The sequence below is a fragment of the Notamacropus eugenii genome, chromosome 2, assembly GCF_028372415.1.
Source record: "Notamacropus eugenii isolate mMacEug1 chromosome 2, mMacEug1.pri_v2, whole genome shotgun sequence".
In the NCBI taxonomy this organism is placed as follows: Eukaryota; Metazoa; Chordata; class Mammalia; order Diprotodontia; family Macropodidae; genus Notamacropus; species Notamacropus eugenii.
In genome coordinates this window covers 412559070-412586446 of record NC_092873.1, presented here as the reverse complement: position 1 = coordinate 412586446, position 27377 = coordinate 412559070, and the positions used below count along the sequence as shown (strand labels likewise).

The 27377-nt window shown below is 39.1% G+C and overlaps 1 protein-coding gene across 2 annotated transcripts in view; it reads right to left on the bottom strand.

The window, feature by feature from the left end:
• The window catches only part of TP53BP2 (tumor protein p53 binding protein 2), an 85646-nt gene extending 60181 nt beyond the window's left edge, over positions 1-25465 (bottom strand). The window contains exon 1 of one of the 2 annotated variants that reach the window (XM_072647736.1): positions 25188-25465. Coding sequence is in view for 1 of the 2 variants with exons in the window: in XM_072647735.1 (XP_072503836.1) it covers positions 16780-16806 (27 nt within the window). In the remaining variant the exon portion in view is untranslated. Of the gene's footprint in view, positions 1-16779; positions 17114-25187 lie in introns of those variants that run through there. The other variant, XM_072647735.1, reaches the window with a different exon arrangement.
• Positions 25466-27377: the final 1912 nt, after the last annotated feature.

The following is a 27377-nucleotide window of genomic DNA, read 5'->3' as shown; positions in this document are numbered from 1 at the left end:
CAAGGAGAAAATATTGCAAGCAGCTAGAAAGAAACAATTCAAGTATTGTGGAAATATAATCAGGATAACACAAGATCTAGCAGCTTCTACATTAAGGGATCGAAGGGCATGGAATAGGATATTCCAGAAGTCAAAGGAACTAGGACTAAAACCAAGAATCACCTACGCAGCAAAACTGAGTATAATACTTCAGGGAAAAAATTGGTCTTTCAATGAAATTGAGGACTTTCAAGCATTTTTGATGAAAAGACAGGAGCTGAAAAGAAAATTTGACTTTCAAACACAAGAATGAAGAGAAGCATGAAAAGGTAAACAGCAAAAAGAAGTCATAAGGGACTTACTAAAGTTGAACTGTTTACATTCCTACATGGAAAATCAATATTTGTAACTCTTGAAACTTTTCAGTATCTGGGTACTGGGTGGGATGACACACATACACATGCACATGCACACACTCATAGAGACAGAGTGCACAGAGCGAATTGAAGAGGATGGGCTTATATCTTAAAAAAATGAAATCAAGAAGTGAGAGAGAAATATACTGGGAGGAGAAAGGGAGAAATGGAATGGGGCAAATTCTCTCTCATAAAAGAGGCAAGCAAAAGACTTATTAGTGGAGGGATAAAGAGGGGAGGTGAGAGAAAAACATGAAGCTTACTCTCATCACATTCCACTAAAGGAAGGAATAAAATGCATACTCATTTTGGTATGAAAACCTGTCTTACAATACAGGAAAGTGGGGGATAAGGGGATAAGCAGGGTGGGGGGGATGATGGAAGGGAGGGCATGGGGAGGAGGGAGCAATTTGAGGTCGACACTCATGGGGAGGGACAGGATCAAAGGAGAATAGAAGTAATGGGGGACAGGATAGGATGGAGGGAAATATAGTTTGTCTTATACAACACAACTATTATGGAAGTCATTTGCAAAACTACACAGATTTGGCCTAAATTGAATTGCTTGCTTTCCAAAGGGAAGGGGTGGAGAGGGAGGGAGGTAAAGAAGGTGGAACTCAAAGTGTTAGGATCAACTGTCGAGTAATGTTCTTGCCACTAGGAAATAAGAAATACAGGTAAAAGGGTATAGAAAGCTATCTGGCCCTACAGGACAAAAGAGAAGATGGAGACAAGGGCAGAGAGGGATGATAGAAGAGAGAGCAGATTGGTCATAGGGGCAATTAGAATGCTTGGTGTTTGGAGGAGGGGGGGATAAAAGGGGAGAAAATTTGTAACCCCAAATTTTGTTAAAATGAATGTTAAAAGTTAAATAAATTAATTAATTGAAAAAAAAAAAAGAAAGAAATTTATAACAACCAAGCTTGGCCCTAAAGATTAAGTATGAGAAGATACCTCTCTCCTCACTTTTTTGCAGGGATGAGGGACCATGGGTATAAACCACTACATATAAAATCAGACTTTTTTTTAATATATTGGTTGAGTTTGTAGGAAATGGCGGAAGGAATTCTGTTTCCACAGGTTAATCAGAGTTGTGACCTAGTATGGTCAGATTAAAGGTCAGAAACTTGTGCAAAAGCTTGATGAGGTATTTGAGGGAAAATCTATCAGAGAGGAGAACATGAAGTCATGTGGCAATGGATGATGTGGTGGAAAGTCCAAAATTTGGAACAGTATAAGAAGCTTCCATTGGTCTGAACAAATTGTAGTCTTCCTGTAACCTTACTTGGGAAGCTACCCATTTGTTCAGGGGAAATGAATGTAGAATTAATAAAAGCTTTCCTGATTCCACAGCAAGTACTGTTTTAAGGTGAGCACGTTTCTTGCAGTTGGGGGCTTGTTTAGTGGAGCTCATTTCTCACAGTTTTGCTGAACCACTTTTTTCTTCAATTTCTTCAGAGGCAGCTAGGTGGTACAATGGATGGTGTGCTGGGCCTGAAGTCAAGAAGACCCAAGTTCAAATCTTACCCTAGACTCTCCTGCATGCCTCAGTTTCAACTGTAAAAATGGGGATGATAACAATAGCACCTATTTAACAAGGTTGTTATGAAGATTAAATGAGATAACTGTAAAGTGCGTAGCACAGTGTCTGGCACATAGTAAATTCCTTTCATTTTAAAAATTATCCTAAGGTACGGCTCTCTTTTGGAGGCAAAGGGGGAACGCAATAGGGGATTATGGGTCACATAAAGTAGTTAACAGAAATCTATTTTTTTTAAATTAGTCATATGGGTTGTATCTGTTAGTGGCTTATTAGTTACATTCCTTTTGAATGATAACACAATCTATCTTGTCCTTTCTTTTTGTCCCCTCTTTTTAATATATTAAAGTCAATCTTTAAAGAATATCTTCAAAATTGTGTTGTCTCCAACAGGGATTTCTTGTGTATGTATCTGATCAGACAGGCATTTTTCTTGACTTTATCTTAAAAGTCCATGTCCATTTCTCGATAGAGTACAATGGATATACAATGGGAGTAGAGTTCAAATGCACAGGTTTCATCATCAAGTATGAGGAGAAATGTTCACTACAGAAATATTGGTAAACTTGTTTTATTGTACATTTAGCTATAGTTCTCCTTCCTCTTGGATCTCTAAATATACTCTTGTGGATGATCCACTTTAGTTGGGTCTCATGCTTTCTGTTAGTGTGCCCTACTCCAATGACAGGTAAAAGTGATAAAGGCTATGCCAGCAGAGGATAAGATCTGGGAGGGAAGCTTTCAATATATGCCAAGCAACAAACTTGTGTCCCCTATCTGAAGACTAGCTTACCTTAATAACAAGAGGGTCATCCCCAAAAGGCTGGATCCTAGTTAATGAATTCTTTAGCCAAAGTAGTCCATGAGATATTTTTTTAAATGCAAAATGATCCTTGATCTGGAGTAATCTTTATAAATAATTGCTAAATTAACCAAAAGTTCATCTTTTCTTGCTAACTTAAGTTTTTTTTTAACTTCCATTACTCAAAAAAAGGATATAATGACAAAGCAATTTCCTAGATGGAAAACTCAGCTAAATGGAATTATAAGGTATAATTCTAGTGTAACAATTCTAGTAATTCTAGACACTATTATGAGAAACCTCAATCATTTTCACTGACTCTAATTATAAATACATTCCTGGAAAACTTAGAAGCAAATTCTTTACATTATAAAAAGCAAAGAGATTGAAAAAATGCAAACATTTTCAGGTACAGAAACATTAAAGGTACAACATACTGATTCCCAATAAAAGCTTTCAAATAATCCGTGAATCTAGGTTGAATTAACAAAACTGTTGATGTCATGTTTCTTGATAGAAGATCAAGAAGGGATTGGACTGTAGTTCAGGGCAGATCAAATAATGATAACAGACAATAGAGAAAAGGTAGAACCACCGATTTCTTCTTAATTTGTCTCTGTTTTCTCTGTCAAGAAGAATGAATGCTCTTTGAACTGGGAGGGCAAATCAAAAATAACTAACAAGGACTTAAATCCTAACACAAGTAGTAAGATAAAGGGAACCTTTCAATACTCTTGGCTTGATAAATTCAGGTCACCCAAGGCCACACAAACTACCTCCCAGGATACCAAATATGATACTAGCAAATGTGAGTACTGAGTCACTGTCAATGATCACTGAAACGGTGGGAAGGACAATGGGACTAGAGAAAAGCAAATGTTCTAATTTTCAACAAAAAAGGAAGAAAGCAGAGCCTATAAATGATAGGTCAGTGAACTTGATTTTGATTGTGGGTAAATTCTAGAACACATTATTAAAGGGCAGGAATGGGGATGGGGGGAAATGAAGACTACAAAACCAGCACTTTCTTCATCAAGAACAGGTCTTTCTGATAGGGTTAACAAATTAATAGATCAAGGAATGCCATAAATATAGTTACCTAAAACTCTGTAAAGTACTTGTAAAATCTCTCATTCTACTCTTGTGGAAAAGGCAGAAATATAAATACTAGACTTTAATAATTAGGTGGACTTAGAACTGGTTAAATTGATAGATTAAACAGTAGTCATTAATAGTTCCATGCTACCTTGGAAGGTCTAGAGCAGAGTTGTCCAACTCACAGGCTACAAAACTCCCTAGTGTGGCCAGAACCAGATTAAAATGTAACTGGGAAATGTTTAACAAAAATAAATAAAAATATAATACAACATAGATAATGTTAATTTGTAGTTGTTTAGGTCAATATGCTGTCAGCAGGGATCTTTGTCAATTTAAGCTTGACACCACTGGAATGCAGTGCTCCTGGGATCTGTCCTTGACCTTGTGTTGTTCATACAAAGCACAAACGAAAATATTAAATAGTTTATCAACTGTGAAAAATGATATTTAAAAAAACCTGGAAAGTATAGCTAAGATATTGGAGACAGACTCAGGATCCAAAATAAACAGATTAGAATGATAGATCAAACAACAAAATTTAAGCACAGACAAATGTAAAGACACAATTGGGTTCAAACAACATCATTACAAGCATAAGACGGGAAGTGTGGCTAGACAGCAGTTAATCTGAAAATGATCTGGAGCTCTTACTGGACTGCAAGCTCAATGAGACAATGGTAAATACCAGGGGTGGGGAACCTGTGGCCTCAAGGCCACATGTGACCCTCTAGGTCCTTAAGTGCTTTGACTTTGAAGTTTGGATTCAGTCCAAGGGCTGTACTTGAGGGCCTTCAGGCCACAGGTTCCCCACCCCTGGTATGTATTATGACAGACAAAAGAGCTGATATGAAGATAAATATAGTGCTCAAGAACAGAGATAAAAGATTCATCATAATTTACCCTGATCAGATCATACTTGGAATATCATTTTCAGTTATCTATGCCAATTGTCCAGTTTAAGCAAAACATTGAAAAGAAAAACACTGAAAAGCTGAAGTGTCTGGAGGAGGAATATGATCCTCTGAGATCAAGTATAAAATTCTCTGGTTGGCATTCAAAGGCCTTCACAAGCTATCCCCTTCCTATCTTTTGAGCTTTAAATAATACTCCCCACCACGTACTCTGTGATGCACTAACACTGGCTTTCTTGCTGTTCCTTGAACAAGACACTCCATACTTGGGGCATTTTCACTGGCTGCTCTCCTTACTGGAATATTCTCCCCTCCTCATCTCTGCCTCCTGGCCTCCCTCAAGTCCCAGTTAAAATCCTAGCTGCTATCAAAAGTCCTTTCTGAGATCCCCCTTCATGCAACTGCCTTCTCTCTACTGAGTATCTCCAATTAATCCTGTATATATCGTGTTTGTACATGGTTGTTTTCATGTTACCTCTCCCATTAAACTGTGAACTCCCTGAGAGAAGCAACTGTCTTTCTTCATATCCTCAACACTTAGTACAGTGCCTGGAACATGGACACTTAATGCTTACTGACTCATTGAGTAGGGTAAACAGCGAAGTGAAAAGCCTCAGGATCCTACAAGATGAGGTTCGGTTGAAAACAAAATTAGGGATATTTAACATGGGCTATCACTGGAAGAAGATTTTAGACTTGCTCTTTTAGAAAACTAACAGTAATAGAACAAGGTCAATGGGACAGATTTAGATTTGATGCATGGAAAAACTCCCTAACAGCTACCCAAGAGAAAGGCAGCCACATTTATCAATTTATTCATAGCAGCACTTTCTATAGAAATAATGTTTATGATCATCAACTGGGAAATTAACAAATATAAATAATAAATAAACAAATTTTAGTATATAAAAATGAGATATTGTTGAATGATAATAAATACCAAATAGGCAAAATTAAGAGAAACAAGGGAAAGTTTATATGAACTGAAAATGCAGGAAGAAGAAAAACAATATGCACAATGACTACAATAAATGAACACTAAATTAATCTCATTAATCATAAAGATCATTTTCGGTCCCAAAGAACAGATGAACAATGTTACATGAGCTGTCAGAATCTTTGATGGGCTGGTTTTGCTTGACCAGCCTCCTTTCTTACAAATATGGGTTTAAATTAGTAATGGGGAGGCATCTGGGAAGGAGATCTGAGAAATGAAGGTGCTCCTATCAATGATCTATGAGGTCCCTTTCAAACTGTTATGCATCAAGTGAGAGGCAACATTTGGCAAATAAAAGGCAAAATTCAAAACTACATTGCATTTAGTATAAAATAAATCACTCTGTTTCTCAAAAACTAGAAAGAAAGAAGAGGGTCTTTGAGTGCCAAACAAAACGTCTTATATTTATTCCTGGGGGATCAAATCCCTACTTTTCCCCACTTTGGCTTGTCAGTTTTTTTTTTCAATTTCTTCCTTTAAACTAACCCAATGCAACCAAAATTTGGAGGGATGTAGTAAATTGGGAAAGAATTTTTACGGCTAAGATCAAGGATAAAGGCCTCATTTCTAGAATATATAGAGAAATGACTCAAATGTATAACTATACAAGTCATTCCCCAATTGATAAATGGTCAAAGGATATGAACAGGCAATTTTCAGAGGAAGAAATTAAAGATATCTATAATCATATGAAAAAATGCTCTAAATCACTACTGATTAGAGAGATGCAAATCAAAAGAACTCTGAGGTACCACAAAACACCTATAAGATTGGCAAACATGACAGAACAAGAAAATGATAAATGCTGGAGAGGATGTGGGAGAGTTGGAACACTAATTCATTGTTGGTGGAGCTGTGAGCTCATCCAACCATTCTGGAGATAATTTGGAACTATGCCCAAAGGGCTACAAAAATGTGCATACCCTTTGACCCAGCAATATCGCTACTAGGACTGTATCCCCAAGAGATCATAAAAATGGGAAAGGGTCCCACATGTACAGAAATATTTATAGCAGCACTCTTTGTAGTTGCCAAAAACTGGAAGTCAAGGGGATGCCCATCAATTGGGGAATGGCTGAATAAATCATGGTATATGAATGAAATGGAGTACTATTGTGCCATAAGAAATGATGAACAAGAAGGCTTTAGAGAGGCCTGGAAGGACTTATATGATCTGATGCTGAGTGAAAGGAGCAGAACGAGGAGAACTTTGTGCACAGCAACGACCACAGTGTGCGAGAGTTATTTCTGGTAGACTTGGAATTTCGTAATAATGCAAGAAATTATTTTTAAAAAAAATCCCAATGGTGGTTTTCTAAGGCAAAATACCTTCCACACTCAGAGAAAGAAATATGGAAGTCATTTGCAGAATGTAGCAGATCATGTTTGTGTGTGTGTGTGTGTGTGTGTGTGTTTTTGTGTATTATGTTTTGATTTGTTATATGATTTCTTCCATTTATTTTAGTTCGACTACATAGCATGACTATAGTGAAAACATACTCAATAGGAAAGTATATGTAGAACCTATACATAATTGTATGCTGTCGTGGGGAGGGAAGGGGGTAGTGGGGGTTAGGTGTGGGGGCGACAAAATCTTAATTTTATGGCAGTGATTGTAAAACATTAAAAAAAATAGTCATAAAATTAAATTTAAAATAAAAAAATAAACTAGACATTTGGCATAAACAACTGAATGTGATCAAATGAGAAATAAATTAAAATTTGGAAACTTCGTTCTATTTCTTCATTAAATAACAATAAATATCTACTATGAAAATAAATTTCAGGTTAGTCTGTCAGTCTGAAAAACAGAATTCCAGAAATAGTTGTAAAAACACATATAAAAGAGACTTATTGAGTTTGAAGAGAAAAATAATTCATAGGGAATAGCTCACAATTCCTGATTAAAGTATGTATACTAGATACTAGATATATACACATAATAACATGCCAAATTTAAATCCAAATGAAAATTTACCTTTCCAAAATTCATGGATGTTTCATTTAAAAAGAATGGGGATAACATTTTATTTTTAAATGGCACATTTTTACAAAGTAAGTATTAAGGTGCTAGTATAATGCTATTACAAAAACTTATTTTTAAAATTTTATTTTTACAAGCATTTATTCTCTCTCTCCTAATGCCCCTGCCCATTGAACAATTTAAAAAAGAAAAAAAAAACCACTCTCATAGCACATAAAAACAAAGTCCCACATTGGTCATGTCCAACAATGTGTGTCGCATTCTGCATTTGAAGTTCATCAACTCTCCAGCAGTAGGTGGGTGGTAACTCACCTTCAGTCATCTAGACTTGAGGGCTATCACTGCACTGATCTGAACTCTGAGGGCTTCCGAGGTTATTTTCCTCTACAGTGTCACTTTATAAATTGTTCTACTTGTGGCCACTTCACACTGCATCATTACCCAGTGAGTAGAGGCCCTTACTAAAGCTAAGCAATTCACTTTCACTAGGACTGAAAGGTGATAAAAAAGCTAAGGCACTGAATGTATCCAATAAATAAGTGACTGAAAAAATTAAACACTTCATAAAAGTTGAAAAAAAAAAATCTATGAATTTTCATTGTTACTTGTATATCAAACTCACAACCTGCAAAGCAATGGGCTCCTCCAACTCCTCAACCTCTCAGCTCTCTCCCAGGCCATCTCCTCTTAAGGGGTCCCTCTCTCCTCTTTCCCAATCATGACCCCTTGATGAACCAAGTCAACTCTATATTTGCCTTTCTCTTGAGTCCCTGGCCCCCTTACCATATTGCCAATTGTGCCCTGCCTTGGATCACTGTCACCATCCATTAACTTTGATCCTACATACCTGTTGCTGAAGTGGAGAAAAGCTCACAACCGTTCTAGCTAGGTCTACTACAAATTTAAGTTACATAACCTCAACTAAGCCCTCAATGCTGCTAAGCAATCCCACTATACTATCCTTATTAATTCACTATCATCCCACTCTCCACAGTGGCTCTTCCAAATTTTTTCATCACTCTTCAAACTCCTATTTTCCTCTCTCCTCCCAACCTCTCATCCGAAAACCTTGCATCATATTTTACAGGAAAAAAATTCAGGCCATTTGCCATTTCTCCTTTTCCCCTCACCCCCTATCATTTAGATGCCTTCTGTCACTTTCTCCTCCTTCAACCCTGCCTCACATGAAGAAGTGAACTTACTCCTTACCAAAGCTCTCTCTATCTACACAAGAAATCTCATACCATCCCACCTCCAGCAACAAATTGCCTCGTGTCATCCCTCTCTCACTAATCTTCAGTCTCTTTCCCTACTGGCTCCTATTCTACTGCCTATAAACATGCCTGTCTTACCATCCTCAAAAAACCTTCACTTGATCCTTCTATCCCTGACAACTAACTGGCTTTCTCTTCTGTCCTTCGTGGCTAAATTCTCTGAAAAGGCCTACAATAGGTGTGCTTCCATTTTCTCTCCTCTCACTCTCTTCATAATGTTACAACGTAGGTTTACTGCCTCAGAATTCCACTGAAACTTCTCCAAAGATACCAATGATTTCTTAATTGCCAAATCCAATGGCTTTTTTCCAATCTTCATTCTTGAACTCTCTACAGCCTCTAACACTGTTGTCCACCCTTCTGTACTTGATACTCTCTTCTCTCCAGGTTTTCAGGACACCACTGTCTCCTGGCATTCCTCTTACCTAGCAGACCATTCCTTCACAGTCTCCTCTGTTGGATCTTCATCCTCCCCCTCTAACTGGAGTAGTCCCTACAGGTTTCTATCCTGGGCCCTCTTCTCCCTCTATACTATCAAATTTGGCGATCTCATCCGCTATTATGAATTTAATTGCTCCCATGGATTTAATTACTATCTCTACGTGATGATTCTTAAATCTACCTACCTCTCCTGCCCTAATCTCTCTGCTGACTTCCAAATTCACATCTTCAACTGTTTTTCAGATATCTTGCATGAGAAGTTCAATAGACATCTTAAACTCAACATGGCCAAAATGGAACTCATTATCTTCCCCCCTAAACCTACCATCTTTCTAACATACCTACACAGTAATAACATCTTCCCAGTTTCTCAGGCTTAAAACCTTGCAATCTTCTCACTCTCTCCCCCCTTCATATTCAATTTCTTGCCAACACCTAACAACTTCACCTTTGCAGTCTCTCAAATACAATCCCCTTCTCTACTCTGACACTTGTCACCATTCTAGCATAATCACCTCCTCCCATTCCAATCCATGCTCTATTCATTCACCAGTGACTTTCCTAAAGCACAGGTCTGACCATGTCAGCTCCCTACTCTCAATAAACTCCAGTAGCTCCCTGTTCCCTCCAGGATCAAATACAAAATCTTCTGCTTGGCCTGCAAAGCCCTTCATGACCCAGTCCCTGCTACCTTTCCTATATTCTTATGCTTTACTCCCTCTGCCGTATATTCTTGTATCCAGTGACAACGACCTCCTCCCTGTTCAATGCTCCATCTTTCTGCTCTGAACATTTTCCCTGGCTGTCCCCCAACACCTGGAATGTTCTCCCTGCTCTTCTCCACCTACTGGCTTCTCAGGCTTCTTTCAAGTCCTAACTAAAATCCTATCTTCTATGGGAAGCCTCTCCAATTCCTCTTCTAATTATTTCCCTATTCATCCAGTATATAGTTTGTTCGCTTGTTGCCCTCTTCATTAGATAAGAGTTCCTTCTTTCGACTCTGCATTCCCAGAAGCTTAGCTCATAGTGGCAAATGTTTATTGCCTATTGACTGATTCCTCTGAATATTTAATATTACATATGCCTCTCTTTTCATCATAGGCAAAAGTGGTGAGGAGAATAAAGTCATCAGCAGAATTTACAAGTTATTGACGATCCTCACATTAGAAACTAGAGGTTCCTACCAAAGTGAATGGCTTTATTGTAAACACTGCATACCACAAATCACACCACCAGGAGATAGGTAATTTTTAAGTAGTTTGTCTAAGGAGAGTCTAGTTTTAAGTACTTTTTCAATGAATTTTTATTTGATTACAGAAAATAGTAAATGATTAAACTAATTTCAAATTCCCTGTTCTATAAGCACCAGTGATTCAGAATTCTATGACAGTTATATAACCATTGCGTGACAAATCAAGAAACTTCTAAATTTAATAACCTAGACTGACTTCTAAGTTAAATAAATAACACCTCAAATGAGAATGCTGTGTTTTGCTTAGTTTGCTTACTCTGAGATGACTTAGAAAACTTTGTCTTTGCTTTTCACTTAAGCTTCAAGTCTTGATTTAGGTGGAAATCAATTCTGAATACATTCTCAAATCAAAAATACATTCTCTACCCAAAGTCCTTGACTTGAGGCTTTCCTCTAGGTTTAGGTTGTTTTACATTCTAAGTACCAGTGCAATATTGGGCTATCCATCTGTTCTGCTCTCCAACAGCCCCCACTAAGTGATAGTTTCTCTGCAGCAGCAACCAAGGACACAATAGTCTCAGCAGCAGCTGTCATATCCCAGTTCTCCACAGCTTCCATGCATATCCCTGTGCATCCTTCTCTCTTCCTCTTCCCCTTTTCTTCCTCCTTTGCCACCCCTAAATTCTGCGACAGCTTTTAGACAATGAGATCTACTGCTGTTCTATCTCAACATTTTCATCTGTGTTGTAAATGTTATAAGGTGGGGGGAAAATACAAAATAATGGATAATTTCGCTTATAAAAGTTTCAGGATGATAAAATTTTGAGTCAAAAGAGGCAAGGAATTTAGAAGGTTTATCTAATCCAACAGTCTCATTTATAGATGAGGAAACTGAGGCTCAGAAGTCAAGTCACTTTCCCAAGGACACATAGCTAGTTAGTGGCAGAGTCAATAATTTAACCTGGATGCATATATTCCAATTCTAATGCTCTTTGAATTGAATCTTAGCATGAAGGATTACAAATCCTTCCTTATTACTCTAGCTCTGGAAAAAGTGTAACTACCTCCCCTCCTTTTCATTGTTTTCAGAGGTGAGAGGTCTACTGGTTTGAATCTAATCAGGAGGGTTTCCTATTTTCATCTACATCAGTTATATCCATACATGCAATGCTTTCAAATCACACTTATAACCAACATTAGCTACCACCTGATTTACTGTAAAACTCAATAAATGTTCTAGTTCAGAAAATAAAGGCCTTAAAGAACCACAGAATATATGCAAAAACATGTGAAGAATCATTGTCTAAAAAGCACTGAAAATACAATTATATAATCTGCTAATGTACTCATCTTCACTAGTGGGGCAGCATTGAAGTTACTTTTTTTCTTTAGACCTTATCTTAGCTGATACTGTTCTACAATATTTTAATTTATTATAGTGATATGCTAATTTTCTGCATTTGTGCCCTAGGAGAATTCTGCAAAGATACAATTTTTAAAACTGAATAAGAAATCCCAAAATATGTATTCAGTAGACAAAACAACTAATACAATCATTTTTTTAATGAAACCATCTTTTAGCCAAATTAACACTGTCGAACAAATCTTTCTGGTAAGAGTCATCCAAAAGGAGTATTTTTTTTTTTGGTATAAGAAATTATATATAAGAAAACATCTGCCACAATCTCTAACTCTATGAAACTGTTTATCCAGCATTGTAAAAAAATTATGCCTAGCATTTCCATAATGCTCATTATCCCAGAATCTGCTGTGCTTTTAAACATTATTACATTAATCACTTCAGCACCTTTTTGGTTTGAATTATTTCTACTTTCCAGAGTAAAGAACAGACATACTAAAGCCTCCTTCCAGACTGACCTGGCAGACTCCCTCCAACACAACAACCCTCACCTTCACCTCAAACTCCCAACCTAGTCTTTCAAGGTCCCTCTTTTTCTTCATTTAAGCAGCATCTTAAAAATCTCACCTCCTTCATGAAGGCTCCTCTGATTGACTAGAAAAGAAATCAGTTGTGACTCATTCTCCATGTGCACAAGCAATTTCTGTGACATCTCCCATCTAGCAAAATACACGTAACTCCTTTATTGGTAGGGTATTTAATAGCAATTTCACTATGTGCTAGGGCACATAAGATACAATTATACCAAGACAAGTACTTAAATGATGCAAATTTGGCAAACTACCAAAACAAAGAGCAAAAGTCTGGATTCTAAAATTCTTATTCCATGTTACCATTTTCCTGTTGTTTAGGAATTATTTGTTATTTGGCAGATAAATTAGATGTGGTATTTAAAAAAACCACAAATATATGAAGACATATGAGTAACAGTATACAGCTATATACTATGGCTTATCAAAACTCAGCATCTTCCCCAGACCCTATTACACAGTTCTCTGCACTCAATCAAGCCTGCAATGCTTGCTGAAATGTTTACTTGAATTTCAACTGAAAGCAGGGCAAGAAATGAAGCACAAGGATTTTAAGAAAACTTCCCAAAAATTGTGAGATAATGAAATACATGGACAAGAAAAATTAAGGCATCTCTCTCTGTAATAAGACAGACTTGCATATCCCAATCTCTCTGCATGATATAAATAAGGGTTCCACAAGAACATTTCAAGATGATTATATTTGTCTTCAAATATTAAACTTGAAATTATGCATATAGCTGGCTGATGAGAAACAAAATCCAGGGTCTCATTAATTTAATTGACTATATTCTTGATAAATATTGAACAACTTTAAGAACAAAAAAAAATTCTAGGTACTCAATAAAATTTTTTAAAAATATTTTTAGTTGTACAGGCATCAAAGACAGTTACATATGACAACTTTTCTGTACAAAATGCCAAAATGTATTTCTTTTCCTGCAAAATTTTCCCAGGTTGCAATGTTATTCCATTCCCCCCAGACCAACATTTATTTATTCCCTCAAAATAGTTAAACACACTTTTAGGACCAAATTACTCTGGCAAAATATTCAGATAAACATTTTTCAAGGATGCCTTCCTAGAAGTAAGGCATGAATTTAAATGACCTTTCAAGGTCCCTTCTACATATTCTACTCTTTAATAACACAAGTTCAAATGTGATGTACTTCAACACCATTTTGCTTCTGCTTTAGAAATCTGAGAATAACACCTTTTTTATCCTCATTTCTTTAAAAAAGATGGTACCAAATATAGTGAAAACTAAAACTCACTTGTTCTAATTGTTATGCCAGGAGGCACAATCCAACAAACGATGACAAGTTAGCAGATAAAAGTGAGATTCGCACATTTTTTTCAAAGGAAATAATTCATTTAACACAAAGTTTAACATTTTGATAATTACATCTCAGGCTAAAAAGGACTTGTCTTAGAATTTAAAAAAAATATTATACTGGCCTAAAATGGTCACACTATTAATCAGCCTAAAAAAAAGATCTTGGGATCTTATGATTATATCTGCCAAAAAGTGCCACAGATGTGTTATTTAAAATTGTGGAAAACTTTGAAGAAGTATAATTATAATGCTGCCTCTGAAGCACTGCAACATCCTGAATGAATTTCTGAATCAAAGATTAAATTATAAGTTTTATTACCAAATACATTTTAATTTCTTGAAAATACATACAGTGCAGTTAAAGAGTGCAGGATTTAGAACACAGATCTAAGTTTGAATCCTGATTCTGTCAGGTATTACACTTTGTGTGAACTTATTATGGGCCTCAGTTTCCTGACCTGTAAAATGAAGTTGACCTGGATGATTTTTAAGTTCCCTTCCAACTGGAAATCTATGATCTTATTTTATACAGATATACACTGTAACTCCCATTTAGTCAGGATGTTAAATTAATGAGGATACACCTCCCCCATGACACAACCATTTGAAAAAGCTATTTACTACATTTCTCTCATCCTCTCCTAACCTCCAAAGATCAGAGATGTGTATCAAGATGGAATTACATTCAAAGTCAGTGGAAGTGAAGAATTTCATCTACACCTCCAAATCATACCAAAATTCAGTCAGTGGTTCACATCTACACACAAAACAGTTGCTATGAAATCATGTAGGAGTAAAATAAAAGTAGAACATTCTAACTGATTAACTACTTTCTGCTTTTGAAAAAGGAATTTCATTTTTTTCTTTCTCAAAACCTAGACTCTGGATCAGTTTTAGTTCTTGTTTTGACATCCTTTAAATCACTTTAGTAGCCTATAAATTTCAATTTGCTGGCAGAAAAATTTGCACTCCAGACTGTCAAAGGGGTTCATGACCCCCCAAAAAATTGTATAAATACTCATGTGTATTTCTATCTTAGATGCCCTGATAAAAATAAAAATAAAATTGTTCAAATAAAATTTTACTTTGAAATTTCATTGTGCAAAATTTCAGCACTTAGTGCTTCTTTTGTTTTACTTTTCTTTTCCTCTGTTATCTTTTGGAGTTAGAGAACAACAAATGTGAAATGCCCTGACAATTCATTCGAGGCATTTCTAATTTTTTCCCCACACTGCATTGTATCCTGGTTCTGGTAAACTTGTCTTCATAACCTGTTGCTGAGCAGACAGATGCCAAACCTGTTGTGCATGTGCCCATTCCTATAAACATCTTTCCTGAACTCCAAACAGATAAGTTTTACATTTGCAAAGGGAAATGAAAGACCTTACCAAACATCTACAATTAAGGAAGGAATGAAGAAAACAAACATTTATGAAGTGACTCTTAAGCGCCAGACACTGCTAAGTGCTTTACAAATAACTCATTTGATATTACAAAGAATCTCAATTACAAAAAAAATTGTAAGTTTCTTCATAGTTCAAGTTTCTTCAATGAAGTTTAGTGATCTGTGGGAAATCACCTTACTCTGCCAGGAAGGTAACCAAGTAACATTTTTTTTCTTTTTAATATAAATGATTACAACTATGAAAATTTAAGGATACTGTATTTCACATATTAGTATAAACAAGGTAGAGAATCCATTTCAAAAATTACAGAAAGAAACATCCCTACTCCAGGGAAACGGAAACCAGGCTAAGTTGGGCAACAGTGTTAACAATGCATTCTATGATTTCAAGTTTACGAAGTCCTTTGGATACAGTTTCTCTTTAACATTTGATCCTCACAATATCACTACCTCAACCATTAAAATAAGGACTAGGTGCACTGTCCTGGGCTAGATGGAACTACAAGTTTCATAAACAAGTGCGTCGAAATATGCATCATTCATTGAAATAAACCTGATGACTGCCATTAGGTGAAAAACATTTAACTTTTCAGAAAAGACGGCATCCCTTCCCCTGCATCCAGCACCTCAACTCCAAGACTGTTGTACACCTGTTATGTGTCGCTAGTGGTTATTTCAACAACTTTTCGATCTCTCAAACAAAAATCACTTATCTTGACCCCCAAAAAATCTTATTAATCAAAATGAAGGAACACATTTTGGAGGATTCATGAATAACCAAGTGCAGAGTGGATGGGTGAAGAGAAAGGTAAGAGTCGTTATGACTAAAGGCTGAGACTTTTGGAAAGTCACTTTAGCGAGGTCACTTTCCAAGGGCAGACATCTAAATTCTGCTTAGAATAGGGCAGGGGCCAAGTGCCCCTGTTCAAGGCCTCGGCAGCTGGAAAGAACTAAGTCAGCACGCTACGATCGATCGAAAGGGAAAAGTTTTGAGTTTCCGCCAGTATAACTCTTCCACAAGTTCCAGCGCTGTGCTCGCTCCCCTGGAGGAGGGGATTAGAAAAGTGCCGGAAAATCCTTCCAGAGCCCCCCAATTGCGATTCCTCGCACTCCGTCATCTCAAAGCCTCCAGAGGCCTCGGAGAGAGGTGAGAGCCTGGGGGATGGACGGTAAAGAAAGCTGGGAGGCGCCGACCCACTCCGCCCCCACCGACAAAAACAGGTGGGGCAGAGGCAGGAACAGGGCCGGGGATCGGGAGCAGCTCGCAGGAAGGGAGGGGAAGGGAGCCCGGCTCCCTCAAGGCGCCCCCGCCAGCCCCTCGCCGGCGCAATCCCAAAAGCGGAGCCCAGGCCGGGAGCCGCCGCCACCTTCCCACTCCCAACCTCCCCCCACCCTCCCCGAACACACAAGACGTTCACACTCGCTTTCACTGTTCGGGCACGCTCCTCACTCACCGGCATCATTTTGGATCCGAACCGCATCTAAGCGGAGAGCCGGGCTGGCCCGGCGAGCGTGGGGACACGACCCCAGAGATCAGGACGGGGCCCGAGCCGGGCCGGTGGGGCGGAGGTGGCCCGACCTGTTGCGGAGGGAGGCGGCGGGTTCAGGCCGACAGCTGCGGTCACACTGGGCCCACCGCCCGAGAAGGGATGCCTCCGAGTCCCCGGGCCCACCCCCTCCCGAGTGGCGGCTTTGTCTCCTCCGCGTCCCCGGCGGCTCCGGCTCCCACCTCCGCTCCGAAACCCACTAATCCCGCGGCCCTCCCCGGCTCCGGCCCCGCCCAGCCGCGCCGCTGGCCCCGCCCTACGTGAGGAGAGGGGGCGGGGCGGAAGAGCCAGCACCTCGGGGACGCCGAGGGGCCGATGGGCGGGCGCGCGCCCGCACTGACAAGCCCGGAGCGGGAGAGGGGGACGAACCCGGTTTCAAGACAAAAGTGCGCGCGCCTCCGAGCGCAAGGGGAAGGGAGGGGCAGAGGAAAGGAGGAGCGAGTGCGGAGCGAGACGAAGGGTGCGCGCCCCAGGGCCCGGGAGGTGGCGCGGGTACGCGCCGGCTCGCGTTTCCTCGGTGGAACGCCCCCCCTGCGCGACTCCACACCCTGCCTATACGCCGGGGGAGGGGGCGTGAGTGCTTCAGGAGCAGCCTAGGCTTCGGGAGCGGCTGCCGCCATTTATCTAACCCCGAGAGAGACCTGGGACAGAATTAAACGTGTTTTGTTTCCCGGTGATTCTTGGGGATCCTGTACCTCGGAGGCATTGGAGGCAGGAGATCCCCGAATGGGGGCTCCCGTAGTCCTGCGATAGCACGGAAGGGAGGACCCCCCTTGGGCAAGGTCCAAGTTGGGGGGAGAAAGAGCAGAAACGACCCTGAGGGCCAAGGTCTCCCCAGAGACATCTCCCCGAGTGGGAGAACCAGGAAAAGACCTCTGTTCCTCTTAACATTCCTAAGCCGGGAGTGAGTTTCTAGTGTCCCGGGTTACTCCTTTGGGGATTCTTGGCCCCATTTTCTCAAAGGCAGGTATGTCCCATTTCCATGAGCGATCCGTCTGGGAGCGGTGCCCCAACTTGGCTCCCTTCCCACCTGGGGAGTGCCACCGTGTTCCAGATGGTGACATTACACCCGAGTGGGAGGAACAGGCTAAGTCAATTACACAACGTAACTGACCTGACGTCCTGGGACTACCTGCCTCCGTCTTGCAAAAAGGAGACTTGTGTTTCTATCTGGAACTGATTTGGAAGGCTCTCTGGAAAGGACCTACCTGTTTGTTCCCGGGGTTTGACTTTTCACTGCCCCAGGTGCTAGCAAATGCTTAACGCCCACCACGCACTTTTGAGTTTAATCTCTATTATTAACATTTTCTCCATCGCTTTCTCAAATCTAGGCCATCAAAGAAGAATAAATTAAGCCCTAGTTTGTGTAGTTTGCCAGTTTCTGAGGTGTAAATTCTCACACTGAGCGATCTGTAAGTCAGTTTCAGCTGGTTCTAGCGTACCCTGGCAGAAACCTCATTCTTAATGTAGAACAATTCATTCAGGCTTTCACTCAGGGGCCTAAATTTCATACTAAAGAAGAAATTTAGCAGAAGTCTGGGTCTGCTCTGCAAAAATGAGACATCGCCTTGTGCTGCCTAACAACTTTTAATAGAGTTCACCTTTCGTTCCTGGTTAGCTAGAAAAGAGTCCCACCTCAACCATCTGCTTGTTGTGTGACCCTGAGCAAGTCACTTACCCTCTCCCCTCATCTGTGTAAAAAAAAATGAGAAATAATATTTTTGCCCACTACCTTACAGAATTGTGAGGCGCTTTGTAAACCTAGAATATAAATGAGTTGTTACTACCAGTATTGTGCTGTGAAAGAGGGTCAGTATAGCATAGTGCACAAAGAGCCAGCCTCTGAGCCAGGAAGACGTTTAATCTTATCGATGTGGTTATTTCCTTTAATTAAAAGCTATTTGTGAATATTCCTCTCTCCTCTCAACTCTTTGCCACTGGTTCCCATAAATTCCTCATGGGAATCTATCAAAGGTGTTGAAGACCTTCATCATGTACTCTTAACATTTTGGGCACACTAGTAGAGCACGAAGATGTAGAGAACTGGCCTCAAAGCCAGGAAGAACTAGATTCAAGCCTGGCCTCTGACACACACCAGCTGTGTGACAGATTAATGCTCCAGGTAGTCTTCTAAGAATACAAGTTACACAAAAGTAAGTTGATCCTCCCTGGTATATGGAATTGTCTCATCCAGGAGTTGCCTTTCAAAAGTCTAGTCCTTACCCCTATGCTCTGTAAAAAAAAAAATACTGCCAATCCATGTTCAATTAAAAAGCATTCCAAAATGCACAAGTCTGACCATGAGATTTCCCCATTGCCTGAAGTGTAAAATACAAACTCCCGAAAATAGCTTTTAAAATCCTCCACAATCCAGGGCCAATCTACTTCCTTTCATATTTATGACATTTCACATTATCCCCAGAATTGTATATTATTCTCCTCAACAGACACAGTATTTTGCAGTCACATTGCATCATCTGTACCTTGATCTTAGTCTGTCACCTCCTGCCTTCTATATATTTGCATAGGCTGGCCCCTTGTTAAGAGCCTTCTTATCCTTCAGTTCATGTTGGAACTCAACAATGAAGCTTTTTCTGCGCACCTAAGAGAAGTTTCCCTAAGACGAAGTGTTCTTTCTAGCCATCCTCAAAGTTTCCTAGAGCATTTTGTTTGGCTCTCTCTTCACACACACTTTTAGGGGGGAGGGGGGGCAAGGAGGGAGGGAGGGAGACAGAGAGAGAGAGAGATTATCTATATCAAGGTAGATGTGTGTGTATCCTCTTGAGCGGGATAGACTTAGTGCAGACTCCTCAGATTGTAATTTTTCTCCCAAGGGTGAGGTAAGGCCTAAAGGCTCAAGGTTACAATATTTTTAGAATAGAATAGTTCCATATAAGGATATAAAACTGTGTAGTGTATTAGGGTCTCAATGATTGGACAAAACTTACATAATTCCTCGATGTCTTCATTTCAAAAGGGATTGGTTAGATTTCATGTCTAGAATGTAAGACCATATTCTCAGCTAATGCGGATAATGGTCAGTGGAGGAGGAGGGACTTGCGTTAGGGTCTATATAAATCACTGCCTTTTCTTTGTCTTCGGCTTTCCTGCTCCTACAGGTGAGCCCCGCTTCTCGAGAATCGAATGAATCACTTTTCTGTCATCACTTTGAGAGGCCTCTGAGTAATTGATTTATGTAGGGACCTGAGCCATCCTACACACTCTCTACCCCTACAGGCTCAGTCCTCATATCTGTCCAAATGACTGCCACATTTATATATCCAGATTTGATATCTCTCTCCTGAACTTCCCCCATCACCAACTGCCTTTTGGATACTTTTCTCCTATATGTCCAATATCGTTGTTCAGTTGTTTCAGTCGTGTCCAACTCTCTGTGATCCCATTTGAGGCTTTCCTGGCAAAGATACTGGAGTGGTTTGCCACTTCCTTCTCCAGCTCATTTTACAGATGAGAAACTGAGGCAAACAGGATTAAGTGACTTGCCCAGGGTCACACAGCTAGTAAGTATCTGAGGCCACATTTGACTTCAGGATGATTCCTGACTTCAGGCCTCCCATTCTATCCACTGTGCCACCTTGTTACCATATGTCTAATAGGTATCCCAAAATTTGCATAGAATAGAATTCATTATCTTCTCAAATAGAATTCATTATCTTCTGTTCTCATGCTTAAACCTACCTTTCTCATTTCAGTTTCTATATAATCAGCCCTAAAATGTCTCCTAACCAGCACTTCTTGAATGGTGGGTTCTCAAGTTTAGGAAGCACTACAGGGGTCTCTGGTGGGAAAAGTTTAAGAAGCCCTGTAAAACTACTCTCCTCTATTATCAATACCTACATAGATTTACAGCTTTGGAATCATCCATGACTCTTCCCTCTTCTTCAACTCTCATATCCATTAAATACTAATATATAATATATACTATATAATGTAAATATATTATATGTGTATAGCTATGTGTCTGTGTATATATGTGTATATACTTATATACATATGTGTGTATATATAGAGATATACTTTTCTCAGTTCCCATCCTTCTTGATATCTCTAGCATTTGACACTGTTGACCATGTTCTCCTCTTGAATCCTCTCTACTCTGATTTTTCATGACACTGCTCTCATTTGGTCTCCCTCATGCCTAGCTGACCATTCCTTCTCAAGCTCCTTTGTTGGATCGTTGTTTCATATCTAATAACTGGGAGTGTACCCCAAGAATCTGATCTGGGCTCTATTTTTTCTCTCTACAATCTCTCATTTGATGAGGGAGGGGGAGAATATCTAAGACTTATGGAAATGATTGTAGAAAACTGAGAACAAATTCATTTAAAAAAACTACCATTCTTCTAAAGTTTTCTGTTATTGTTGAAGGCATCATTATCTATCCAGTTACCCATTTTCAGAAACTTGGTCTAATCCTTTACTCCTCACTCATCGAACATACCCAGTCAGTTGCCACCTAATACCCTTTCAACTTCTCTTACATATAACCCTTCCTTTTTCCACTCACACAGGCACCATCACATTTAAACTATCATCTCTGCTCTCAACTGTTTCGATTGCCTCCTAATTGGTGCCTGCTTCAGTCTCTCTCTCCTCTAATTCATTCTCTTATACAGCTGCCAAAATGATTTTCCAACAGTGAAGATCTGACTTTGCCACCTCCTACTCAAACTCCAGTGGCTCCTTATAACCTCCAGAGTAAAATACAAACTGTCATAGAAAATTCTTACCAATTTGACTCCTTTCTACCTTTGCAGATTTATTATTTGTTACTTTCCTTTATGCACTCTACAGCCCAGTCAAATTCACCTTTTTGCTGTTTCTCACACACAGTCCTCCATCTCTTTGCCTTTGCAGTGGGTATCCCCAGTGTCTAAGATGAACTCCATCCTCACCTCTGCATACTGGAACCCCTGAGTTCCTTCAAGACTCAGCCCAAGTGCCATTTCTGCATGAATTCTTTCCTGGTATCCCCAGATGATAGTGACTCTCTACCCAAGGTTACTTTATATCTCTTTTGTATTGTATTTGTTTTCTACTTGAGACTAGAAGTCTACTTCACTCTAAGTGAACACAGAATGCTGAGACTTCTTAATTGAGATTAAATCAAAACATAAGCTAAGTGTAAATACAAGAAGGGGAAGTTAGGTGGTAAGTGGATAGAGTGTTGGCCCTAGAGTCAGGAGGACCTGGTTCAAATCCGACCTCAGACACTTATTAGCTGTGTGACCCTGGGCAAGTCACTTAACCCTGTTTGCCTGTGTTTCATCTGTAAAATGAACTGGAGAAGAAAATGGCAAACCACTCCAGTATCTTTACCAAGAAAACCCCAAATGGAGTCACAAAGAGTCAGGCATGACTAAACAATTACAAAACACAAAAAGTATTTTGAGATTGGTTTGATAAAGCAGTTCACAATCAGTCAGTCCAGTAATAAGCAGCCCAAGGATGGAGTATCGTTATCTAAGCCCCTGGGAGAGAATGGCTTTGGGTGGGAAGGGAGGGGAGGAGGGAAAATAGAAGTTCATATATGCATATATACACTGTTGATCAGTAGGAGGTTTCAAACTTCAAAAGTCAGAATATTTGGGGTTTCCCATCTGCAAATATAAGAGTGTCCCCAAAATAGCAGTGGCTGACAGTGACTACACTGGGAGCTGAGAGACACAGAAGTAAATTTTCCCTGAGGAAAGAGCTCAACGAGGCTTCAAGGAACCTAGGAGAAAACTATACCATGCCAAGGGGGGAATGTCATGAAAACCCAGTAAGGGAAGGGTGGAGTGAAAGACTTCCAGCAGCTTGGAGCTAATATCTACCACTTTGTTACATGTGTTCCCTAACCTTAGCCCACTTTCCCCTGAATTCTGTGAGAGATCACCTTCCCAGTTTGGCAGGAGGAGAGGGGGAGAATGTTTTATAGCAATTATTCTTTCTATACCATCTTAGTAAACATCCATTTCTTAAAAAAACAAAACAAAAACAAAACACTTTTCTTAAAAAAAAAATCTAAGTTTGGCTCACTAATATCAACTGATAATGAATAGGAAACACACTGGTTGGTGCTTATAAGTGATAATATTAGAAAAACACCCCCTACCCTGCCACCCACCCCCATCCTCATCCATTAGGGTTACTCTTAAAATCCTGCAGTGAGCAGTAGCCAGAAATGTTCGGGGAACCCAAACTATTAGTCTGAGCATAGAATGAGAAAGTAAGCACATTTTTCTCCTTTATTTGAATGTAAGATCCTTGAGGGCAGGAACTTTCACTTTAATTTCCTCTACAAACACACAGCATTTAGCACCAATGCCTGGTACTTAGTTGGTGCTTAATAAATGCTTGCTGTTGATCAGACAGTTGCTAAGTCTTATTGATTTTACCTATACAATATTTCTTGCATCTGTCCCCTTCTCTACAATCCTAACACCTCTACCCAGTTCAATTCCTTGTGTTCACTTGCCTGGATGATTGCAATAACCAGTTTCTCCACTACATGATTTGATCCATCTTCCTAACAGCTTACAAACTGGCATTCCTAAAATACAGATCTGACTACATCATCTTTTCCCCCAACCTACTCCTTACCATGAAAAAAATATCCAATGGCTCTCTATTGGTTCTAGGATAAAATACAAAAAATTCTCAGCCTACTATACAATCCCTACACGAACCTTACACAGTCTGACTTCTACCAATCTTTCCAAACTTATTTAACATAATTTCCCACCATTCATTCTACTTTTGAAATAGGCCTGTTATTTTCTGCTTCTTGGCCTTGGCACAAATGGTTACCATTTCTGGAATATATTCCCTCCTCATATCTAAAAGGCAGAATCCTTGGGTTCTTCTGAATGTCACTCAGGTGCCAATCTTATACAACACTTTTATTAATCCCTCCATTTGTCATTTATCATCCCTCTCTTCTCCTCCCTCTCTACTATCTTGTATACTTTGGTATATATTAATATTTACTTACTTTTGTATACATTGTACCCCTTCCTTCCAAAAGAATATCAACTACTTGAAGACAAGAACAGTTTCATTTTTTGTCTCTGTAACCTCAGTCTCCAACCCAGTGGCATGCCATAATAATTCTATTTAATAATTCTTCAAGAAATTTAGGGTACCACCAGTTTTCTAGTCATCCAAGTTCATAACCTTGACATAATTCATGACTCTTCACTCTTATTTGTGAAGATTAAGTCAGATGTCTATAAAAGCATTTTACAAACCTAAAAGCAGTATGTAACTGTCAGTCACATTATCCCACTATCCAATCAATTGCCAAACCACAAACTCACAGTGCCACCACCCTAATTTAGTTCTTTATCATCACTCACTCAGACTGTGGTAATAGTGACCTAACTGGTCTCCTTGCTTCTAGCTTCTCTCCGTCTCTCTCTCTTCTTCCTCAACAGCTGCCAATATAATCTGCTTAAGGCACGAGTCTGACCACATCACTGTAGCAAAAATTTTCTTGGAATTACTACTTTCTTCCAGTATAAAATATAAACTCCTTAGTTTACCATTTAAGAGCCTCCACAGTTTGGACTATTCCTAGCTTTCTAGCTTTGCTTTATATTAATCCCATTTATGCACTTTACACATTCAAGACAAAGTGAATTACTAGCAATTTCTCAAACTTACACTATCTCCCACTACTATACTAGTGTAATAGGATGTTAAGTTTGGTGACCCTCCCATGTAGACTACATGGGTACTAAGTATAGGTTTGTTAACCCTGTCCCTCATCATTTTATTCATTCTCATACCAAGTTCTAAGACAAACAGGATATGTTCTGTTATTTCCTTGTAAAATGTGAAAATTGTGACATCTGTCAGTAATTAGCTCTGATCCTCTACCCTAGTTTATTAAAGTGGAGAAACTTCCTTCTCCTCCCTCTCCTCTTGCCCCTCCTCCTCCTCCTTCTTCTCCTCTCTCTCTCCCCACCCTTAAATGTGCTTACATTTTCTATGTATATATTTATATATTCTATGGATTATATATGTTCTATGTATATGTTTATATATTCTTTATATGTGTTCTATGTATAATCTATATATTCTCTATATGAGTCCTATGTGTAGATTTATATAAATCTTTATATTCTCTCTATATGTTCTAAGTTTATATATTCTAGGTATATATAGATACACATGTATCTATACATGTACATATACATACATTTTTTAATCAACCCCAATATCCTAGACTTAAAACATCAAGGTTACTAACTTCTAACTATCCAGTGTTTTAATAACGTAACAAGAAATAAAGAGAAATAATGTCTCACCTGTAAAAAAGTCACCGCTAAGCATCACTGCTCCTGCTGACCTCCTTAAGTCTGGAAGCCCAGTCCCACAATTCAGCTTGCTCAGGATAGCAGCCAAAATACAAGAATTCTCTTTATAATGTTTCACAGCAAGAAAAGGGTTAAATGCTGTCTCTCAGGAAAGCAATTCTCATAGTCTTTTTCTCTGTCTTCACAGTCTTTCTCCAGCTACCACAGTTAACTTTCCCAGTACAACAATTAAGCTGCCAGTTTTCTCAAGCTTCATTCCCTCTTAAAAATAGCAGTTAAACTATAACTTCCCAAGATTCCATTGCCTCTTAAAGACATAGCAGCAAGAGTCTTTGTGAGAGAGGCTACTGAAGCTGATGTTACACAAAGCTATTCCCTATGCTTAAAATGTACTCTCCCCCCTCCCCGATTTGTTCCTGTCAGTATGCTTATCTTTCTGCAAGACTCAGCTCATGTGCCATTTCTTCCATGAAGCTTTCCCTGATCCTCCCTCACAGTATGAGGAGTTCAGTTTACCTTGTACTTTGCATATGTCGGGGATGTTGCCAAGGCTCTGAGTTTACCAGGTGCATGCCTCCATCTCTAAGTTACATTCCCACAGGATTTGAGAGCACAAAGTGGTTGCTCCAGAAGTATGTTTTAGGTTTCACAGCATGTCTACATCATTTAGGATCTGGCTGATTAGGCACACTTCTTGCAAAAACTTATAGGAGAAATTTAAAAAGTCAAGAAACACAAAACTTAAAGAAGAAAAGGGAAGAAGAAGGAATCAGAGGGGGGAAAATTCTTTCCCCAACACTCTTGCTAATGCTAGACTTTGAGTCATGGGTGCTCCAACACTATTTAAAGCACCAAAGCTTTCCCCCATATTTGCCATGGCTTTGATCTTGCTCCACATGTGCTCTAATAACCATCTGAGACCTTACCCCTTCTGCACAGGAATCAGCAGCAGCCAATTCCTGAAGACTCACCAGTCCAGTGTTGATGGACAATCAATGAACAACCAAGACAAAGAGATTCATCACCTTTTGTAGTTATCTGATGAGTAAATTGTTAAACCACTGTCTTGTTTCCTGAGATTAGAGGCTGGGCTGATAGCCAAGACATGGGGCCAAAAGTTAGGTTTGATTCATAAACTTATATCATCTGGGGTTTGGGTAACAGGTGATAAGAATATTTTCTGTTAATTCATTTTCTTGATATGTCTCTTACACTTCTATTACAAGTAAACTATTCCTCTTTGCATTGCTGTGCTGTGATTAATGATTCATATTGGTTGATTTTGTGAGGAATCAGAGAGGGAAAATAGGAGCTTGGAGCAATGATTTTAGTTATGGCTGTGTATATGTATGTGTGCAAATTGACTTATATTTTTTCATTTCTTAATGTTTTATTTATGCTTTTTGTTTAAAAAAAAAGTATATTACTCTTCATTGAGCCCTCCCTTGTAACAAAGAAAGAGTTAAGCAAAACCAATTAACACATTGCATGTAATATTTGGAGTAGTATTTGAGTATGTTACAATTCTAATATGATCCCACAAAGAGAAGGCATTGAGCCCTCTTCCTTCTCTACTAAGAGATTCTTCTGTAAACTTGGTGGCATGGTTCTGCCCTCATAATGGGAGAGGTAAGACTCCTTTTCCTTATTCTTCAGCTTTTTATACTGTTACTTCAGAGCCCCAGAGAAAATTATTTATAGCTTACATTTGCTTCATATGTATAGTCTTCCCAGAAAGGGGAGAATAGACAAGTTATCAGTGTACAATATAAGCCAGATATGGGACAGATATTTATTTCCTCCATATACAAAAAATTGCCAAGCATAAAGACTTGCAAGGTTGCATTGATAGAGTTAAAACTGGATAGAGTAACTTATAACTATGGTAATAGCTCTCCTAGCAGGTTGATACTTAAAATATGATGTACTTTGTGAAAGTGATGAATAGAATATTTTACTTTTCACTTCAGCTCTGTGCTGTCCAAACAGGTTTATGTCTTCTGGCAAGGCAAGTCAATCCAGGGGTTCAGATCCTCCTAGATACATCTTTGTGTACTCAGTCAGTAATCAACCAATAAGCATTTGTTAAATAGCTACCATATTGCAGTCTGTGGTAGGTGACAGGGATACAAAGACAAAGACCAAACAAGGCTTACCCTCAAGATGTTTACATTCTAGGTG